This window comes from Sinocyclocheilus grahami, unplaced genomic scaffold (assembly GCF_001515645.1).
Source record: "Sinocyclocheilus grahami isolate Dianchi unplaced genomic scaffold, SAMN03320097.WGS_v1.1 scaffold2018.1, whole genome shotgun sequence".
In the NCBI taxonomy this organism is placed as follows: Eukaryota; Metazoa; Chordata; class Actinopteri; order Cypriniformes; family Cyprinidae; genus Sinocyclocheilus; species Sinocyclocheilus grahami.
Genome location: NW_015507197.1, coordinates 31664 through 39332, shown reverse-complemented (window position 1 = coordinate 39332; position 7669 = coordinate 31664). Strand labels below are relative to the sequence as shown.

At 40.2% G+C, this 7669-nt stretch overlaps 1 protein-coding gene across 1 annotated transcript; it reads left to right on the top strand.

Annotated features, from left to right (window-relative positions):
* The first annotated feature begins 2 nt into the window (after positions 1 to 2).
* LOC107573728 (kelch domain-containing protein 1-like) lies at positions 3 to 3928 on the top strand. The gene is made up of 13 exons (XM_016260171.1): positions 3 to 92; positions 466 to 536; positions 1361 to 1478; positions 1556 to 1668; positions 1769 to 1853; positions 1936 to 2019; positions 2130 to 2210; positions 2476 to 2534; positions 2620 to 2729; positions 2812 to 2930; positions 3305 to 3389; positions 3463 to 3515; positions 3586 to 3928. The coding sequence occupies exons 1-13, from the start codon at positions 3 to 5 to the stop codon at positions 3739 to 3741; spliced, it is 1224 nt and encodes a 407-aa protein (XP_016115657.1). The 3' UTR covers positions 3742 to 3928.
* Positions 3929 to 7669: the final 3741 nt, after the last annotated feature.

Below are 7669 nucleotides of genomic sequence, written 5' to 3'. Positions count from 1 at the left end.
GGATGAGTGCCGGGCAGCCGGAGGCTCGGGAGCGGAGCGGACACACGGCGGCGGCGGACGGGCAGTATCTGTATGTGTGGGGCGGTTATGTGGTAATCATCATCATAACACAGTAGTTTAATATGTTCCGTTCTGCTGGAATAAGGACGGTGTTGAGCATTTATCAGCTCATGTTTAGAGTCTCTCTAACAGCAGAAGCACACACTGATGAAGGCCTGGACTCAGTTCAGTTTCAGAAAACACAACACAGTTCTCTGTAGCGCACAGAAGTGTAGCAGGAATGAATATTATGGCAAAGCTGTAGCTTCTGAGACGTGTTTGTGTTCTGAATGCAGAGAGATGTGTGTGCAGTTCTCAGATTTGTGTCAAGTTTTTCAAAAGCAGCTGAAAAACACTGTAATAACCCTCTCTTCTATCATCAGTGCTGTAAACTAAACAGATGAAAGTGACTGTATTTCTCTTCAGTCGGTGGCAGATCATGAAGTGTTTCTTCCAAATGATGAGCTCTGGCTCTACGACTTAGAAAGTGGCTTATGGTAAGAATGATGAGTGACTGTCAACCAGCAGCTGTTTTAGTGTGTGAGAGTGTGTGTGAGTGAGTGTGTGTGTGTGTGTGTGTGTGTGAGTGAGTGTGTGAGTGTGTGTGTGTGTGAGTGAGTGTGTGTGTGTGTGTGTGTGAGTGAGTGTGGTGTGTGAGTGTGTGAGTGTGTGTGTGAGTGTGTGAGTGTGTGTGTGAGTGTGTGAGTGTGTGTGTGAGTGTGTGAGTGTGTGAGTGTGTGTGTGAGTGTGTGTGTGAGTGTGTGTGTGAGTGAGTGAGTGTGTGTGTGAGTGTGTGTGTGTGACTGAGTGTGTGTTTGAGTGTGTGTGAGTGTGACTGAGTGTGTGTGTGTGAATGTGATGACTGTGTGTGTGTGACTGTGTGTGTGTGTCTGTATGAGCATGTGTGTGTGTGAGAGAGTGTTTGTGCGTGTGTGTGTGCGCGTGTGTGTGCGTGTGTGTTTGCATGTGTGTGTGTGTGTGTGTGTGTGCGCACATGTGCACTGTTTTTTGTGGTTTACAGACACACATTTGTATAATGACATGGGTATGACAGAGGTATTACAATTTGAAGGTGGTTTTTGAGGACACTTTCGGTGTCCCTATAATTCAAAAGGGTTAAAAAACAAACAAAAAATTATTTTAATGTGTAGAGTTGGTGTAGGGCAATAGAAAATACATTTTGTAGAGTATAAAAGTGTGTTTGTCCACACATGTTGACTGTGTGTTACTGGTATCTTTAAACTTGAGGGCCATCACACTGAGAATCTATGACTGATGGTCATATTTGTGAAGAGGCTTGTGCTGCTTCTGTGATTGACAGGGAGAGGCGGGACATGTGTGGGACGGTTCCTCCGGCGATGTCTGGGACCTGCGGCTGCATAGTGAACGAGGAGCTGTTTATATTCGGCGGCTGCTGTGATGATGGACAGACGAATGAAGTAAAGCTGCACTCAGTCTTCACTGTGTTCAGGTGCATCAGTAAAGCCACACACTTCACCAGAGTCTGTCGTTTCAGCTTTACTCCGTCGGCCTGCAGGATGAGAGGTTGAGCTGGAGGAGAGCGACGCTCCGGTCCGGATCGCTGCCGTCGCCGCGAGATAAACTCTCCTGCTGGGTTCATGAAGGAAGGTTATTATTTCTGCATCTGAATTCTTCCAGCACATGCTGTTGAATATGCGGGAACTGATTTGGTAATATTTGTGTAATATGAGTGTGGATCTCCCGACAGAATCATCTACTTTGGTGGATATGGCCACAAACCGCTGAGTGCCATCCACGATCCGGAGAGCTTCATTGTGGATGAAGCATCATGGGTAGCTTGTGTTCACTGTGAAACTCCTCACAAACAGAGCTAATCAAATCAGATTCATATCAGTGTCGCTTCTCTCTCTTCAGGCCGAGGACATCTTCTGGGGATGGAACAATGAAGTTCATGAGTTTGATCCGGAAAGAAGCAGCTGGACCGAACCGCAGACCTCCGTGAGTCATTCAGCTTCGTGATTTCAGTCGTGTTTCCAGCTCTATGAAGTTAGGAAGTAAATGAGTGTGTGTTTAAAACAGTATGAAGTGTGTTTGTGAATGATTGACAGGGACGAGCTCCTCTCCCGCGAGCGGCTCACGCTAGCGCTAGCATCGGCAGCAAAGGCTACGTGTGCGGTGGAAGAATAAAGGTGAGTTACTCTTGGTATGTGTTTATAGAGACTCCCTTAAAATCATTTCTCCTGCATTCATACAGACAACTTACTACAGATAATTTACAACCCTCATATATATCTGCCTGTGTAACAGCCCACACTGTGCACATACTGCCAGCACATTTACATTTAGACAACCCTGTATCATCAGAGCCACTGTGATGTGTATTTCTATAGTTCTCTTCAGGAGGAGCGTGTGCAAAATCTCTGTTGTCATGTTGTTTGTTTGCTCTCTGCGCAGGAAACGAGAACAAGTGACGTGTTTTGTCTGGATTTAAATTCATGGACGTGGTCAGAAATGTAAGAGGCGTTTGTCCCGTCTGAACTGCTCTGGAGTGCTGAGTGTGTGGTCTTCATGAAGCTCTGTCTCGTCTGGTGTTTGCAGAGTTGGGTTGGGTCTGGCGCCTGTGGGACGCTCATGGCACACGCTAACAGCCGTGTCGGACTCGTCTCTCTTTCTGTTCGGAGGACTCAGTGTGGACTGCAGACCCATGAGTATGACGCACGCAGAAACTAACCTTTAAACAAGAGTACAGTTTACAAAACTAAACTACAATCCTTTTTTCTTTCTCCTCAGGTGACGGCTGGACGTTTAATCTGGAGACAAAAGGATGGACAAAGATGGAGCATCAAAACAAGGACAAACCGCGGTTGGTGAAACATGCAGAAATGAGATGGACAGAACAAGATACCCAGGTGAAAAACAAGTGCACTTCTATAATGTACTTAAAGTACTTATTTTTGAGTACTAATTTTGAACTTAATATATTAAAAATTATTATTTTGTACCTCTTAAAATAAACGTAAGATCATCTAAATGTAAATGTAATCTGAGTGTACTCGACTGCTGTTTTAGTGGATTTTAGTTCATATTCATGGCGTTCCAAAATAGCACAGTTGAGTACACTTAGATGATCTTAAGTTTATCTTAAGAAGTACTCAAATCATTTTTAGTGTAAGTACATCATGGAAGTGCGCTTGTTTTTCACCTGGGTGTTATGACTGTTTTCTACAGATTTCTATACAAGCATTTGTTGTTTCTCAAGCTGTTTTTCACTCTGGTTTTCTAGGCTGTGGCACACCGCGTGTCAAGGAAGAGACTCGGATGTTATAGTGTTTGGAGGAAGTCACGATTATATTCTTCTAGTGGACAAAGTGAGTGTGGTGTGCTGCTCGTGTGCAGTGTAATCGAGCAGACGTCAGTAATCTGTGCTGGTTTGTTCTGCAGGGCCACTGCAACGACGCGCTGGTGTTCCAGCCGCAGCCGCAGCCGCTGATACGGTGAGAATCTCGCACCGGTGCGATAGAAACCATGCGCTGAAGAACAGACTAATGCCATTCGTTTCCACAGATTGTGCCAAGACTTCATCGCAAGCCGCGCCAGCAGCTTTCAGCGCCAGATCCTCTGTTTACCTCCAAAACTGAGAACCGCTGTGCAGAAAAGGACGACTTTCTTCAGGCCCAGCAGGAACGCACAGAACGTGTAAAACTGTGGAGTGATTTTTAGTATTTAATTTGTTTAATATTGTTAAAAGATTTATATTCAGTGTTTTAACATTTGAAATCAGGCTGTCAATCGATAAAAAAATTTAATCTCATTAATCACAGCCTTTTTCTGCGATTAATTGTGGTTAATCGCACACTTCATGAAATTAAGCATAGACCATTTATCTTGTTTCAAATGTTTATTTTGTCATCATTTGCCGTATCCAGCAAAGTAAACCAAAAGATTGAAGGGTGATTCTCAAACATCTTTTTTCAAGATAAATTGATGACTTTCCAAAAAAGGACACTTAGAAACTCCAAAAGGACACCAAAGAACCAAATGATATAAGGAGCCCATATAAGCACATATGAATCAGAATGGTATAGTATGTGTACAGCGCAACAGCAGAGCTTTTTTACATTTTAGAGAAGTCAAGTTGCGAACAGGACCACATGGAGATGCCAAAAACCCCTAAACCACCCGCCTGCTGACTGCATATATCTACTACAGTACACGGATCCATTCAGAATAACTAAACACAGCAACATGATCGTGAATGTGTGTGGAAACAACGTGAATGTAGGGAAATGCCTGTGCCTGTACATAAATACAGTGTGATCAGTGCGGCAAGAGCACTCATACACGCATTATAACAGACTCACGTGTGCTTACTGTACGACTCCTGTACGCCACCGCAGTCTTCATCCATCAAAACTTTACTAGCGAGACTGTTATCCAGTAGTTTGCGTCTCATCTGAACATACAGCGGTGTGTTGTGTGAGGGCTCGCGCTCTTCAGACAGTCACAGAATATGACAGAGCTCGTGTTTAAAAGCCAAACACACTGGAATCAATAATTCACTGAAAACGCAACGCGAGTCTCTGTTCTGTCTGCAATCTCTGATGTAATCAGCCTGGTTTACTGTATATTAGCACTGTTTTGGACGGATTGTTTGAACGCATTCGCTTGCTGGATCACTAAACTGAAAACCTTCCCGGAGTTTAGTGGCTTATAATGATCTGATCGCAAGCAGAGAAGCACAATGGGGTTAAAGGGTTAGAATAGAAATTGTGCTTCAGTAATTTTGTGTTAAATTATTTTAACGGGTTAAGGATTGTAAAATTAATCGCATACATTAACGATGACAGCCCTAATTTGAAACAATATGTATCTGATTGTTTTGTGTGTAAGTGCTGAAACAAAGCTGTTTCCTTCTGGGAACAATAAATATGAATGAAATCTTAAAGGACTCGCCTCACTTTCTCCTTCTGTTCAGCTGAAGGGCATTGGCAGGTAAATGTGACTCTGGAAGGACAAGTTAGTCAAATTAGTTAACATTTAATTAGTATAAATAAGAAGAATAGGTTTAAGCTAACTGAGACTTGTCATAGCACTTGCATATTATTGCTCTTTTGTTAGTTTTGATTGCTTCTATTGTCCTCATTTGTAAGTCACTTTGGATATCCAGCAAAGTAAACCAAAAGATTGAAGGGTGATTCTCAAACATCTTTTTTCAAGATAAATTGATGACTTTCCAAAAAAGGACACTTAGAAACTCCAAAAGGACACCAAAGAACCAAATGATATAAGGAGCCCATATAAGCACATATGAATCAGAATGGTATAGTATGTGTACAGCGCAACAGCAGAGCTTTTTTACATTTTAGAGAAGTCAAGTTGCGAACAGGACCACATGGAGATGCCAAAAACCCCTAAACCACCCGCCTGCTGACTGCATATATCTACTACAGTACACGGATCCATTCAGAATAACTAAACACAGCAACATGATCGTGAATGTGTGTGGAAACAACGTGAATGTAGGGAAATGCCTGTGCCTGTACATAAATACAGTGTGATCAGTGCGGCAAGAGCACTCATACACGCATTATAACGGACTCACGTGTGCTTACTGTACGACTCCTGTACGCCACCGCAGTCTTCATCCATCAAAACTTTACTAGCGAGACTGTTATCCAGTAGTTTGCGTCTCATCTGAACATACAGCGGTGTGTTGTGTGAGGGCTCGCGCTCTTCAGACAGTCACAGAATATGACAGAGCTCGTGTTTAAAAGCCAAACACACTGGAATCAATAATTCACTGAAAACGCAACGCGAGTCTCTGTTCTGTCTGCAATCTCTGATGTAATCAGCCTGGTTTACTGTATATTAGCACTGTTTTGGACGGATTGTTTGAACGCATTCGCTTGCTGGATCACTAAACTGAAAACCTTCCCGGAGTTTAGTGGCTTATAATGATCTGATCGCAAGCAGAGAAGCACAATGGGGTTAAAGGGTTAGAATAGAAATTGTGCTTCAGTAATTTTGTGTTAAATTATTTTAACGGGTTAAGGATTGTAAAATTAATCGCATACATTAACGATGACAGCCCTAATTTGAAACAATATGTATCTGATTGTTTTGTGTGTAAGTGCTGAAACAAAGCTGTTTCCTTCTGGGAACAATAAATATGAATGAAATCTTAAAGGACTCGCCTCACTTTCTCCTTCTGTTCAGCTGAAGGGCATTGGCAGGTAAATGTGACTCTGGAAGGACAAGTTAGTCAAATTAGTTAACATTTAATTAGTATAAATAAGAAGAATAGGTTTAAGCTAACTGAGACTTGTCATAGCACTTGCATATTATTGCTCTTTTGTTAGTTTTGATTGCTTCTATTGTCCTCATTTGTAAGTCACTTTGGATAAACCGTCTGCTAAATGACTAAATATAATAAATAAATAGATAGTGAACTGATGAGAGGCGTGCTAATGCGAAGAGCGTCTGGACGGCGATGGTTACAGAGTGTGCGTTACTAACGAGCTTCAGTCGCTATAATAGAGTAATAGAGTACTGTAATTGTACAGTAATAGAGTACAGTAATAGTAGTTATAGAGTACAGTAATAGAGTACTGTAATAGTACAGTAATAGAGTACAGTTATAGAGTACTGAAATAGTAGTTATAGAGAGTTATAGAGTACTGTAATAGAGTACTGAAATAGTGGTTATAGAGTACTGTAATAGAGTATAGTAATAGTAGTTATAGAGTATAGTAATAGTAGTTATAGAGTATAGTAATAGTAGTTATAGAGTATAGTAATAGTAGTTATAGAGTATAGTAATAGTAGTTATAGAGTATAGTAATAGTAGTTATAGAGTATAGTAATAGTAGTTATAGAGTATAGTAATAGTAGTTATAGAGTATAGTAATAGTAGTTATAGAGTATAGTAATAGTAGTTATAGAGTATAGTAATAGTAGTTATAGAGTATAGTAATAGTAGTTATAGAGTATAGTAATAGTAGTTATAGAGTATAGTAATAGTAGTTATAGAGTATAGTAATAGTAGTTATAGAGTACAGTAATAGAGTACTGTAATAGTACAGTAATAGAGTACTGTAATAGTACAGTAATAGAGTACTGTAATAGAGTACTGTAATAGTAATTATAGAGTATAGTAATAGTACAGTAATAGAGTAATGTAATAGAGTACAGTAATAGTACAGTTATAGAGTACCGTAATATAGTACAGTAATAGAGTATAGTAATAGTAGTTATAGAGTACAGTAATAGTACAGTTATAGAGTACCGTAATATAGTACAGTAATAGAGTATAGTAATAGTAGTTATAGAGTACAGTAATAGTACAGTTATAGAGTACCGTAATATAGTACAGTAATAGAGTATAGTAATAGTAGTTATAGAGTACAGTAATAGTACAGTTATAGAGTACCGTAATATAGTACAGTAATAGAGTATAGTAATAGTAGTTATAGAGTACAGTAATAGTACAGTTATGGAGTACTGTAATAGAGTACTTGAATAGTAATTATAGAGTACAGTAGTAGTACAGTTATAGAGTACTGTAATAGAGTACTGGACTAGTAGTTATAGAGTACTGTAATAGAGTACAGTAATAGAGTATAGTAATAGTAGTTATAGAGTACAGTAA

Coding starts and splice junctions, on each gene's coding strand:
- LOC107573728 (XM_016260171.1), top strand. CDS start 3: ATGAGTGCCGGGCAGCCGGAGGCTCGGGAGCGGAGCGGACACACGGCG. Junction 1,854..1,935: donor TTGTGGATGAAGCATCATGG/GTAGCTTGTGTT, acceptor CTCTCTCTTCAG/GCCGAGGACATCTTCTGGGG. Junction 2,730..2,811: donor TGTGGACTGCAGACCCATGA/GTATGACGCACG, acceptor CTTTCTCCTCAG/GTGACGGCTGGACGTTTAAT.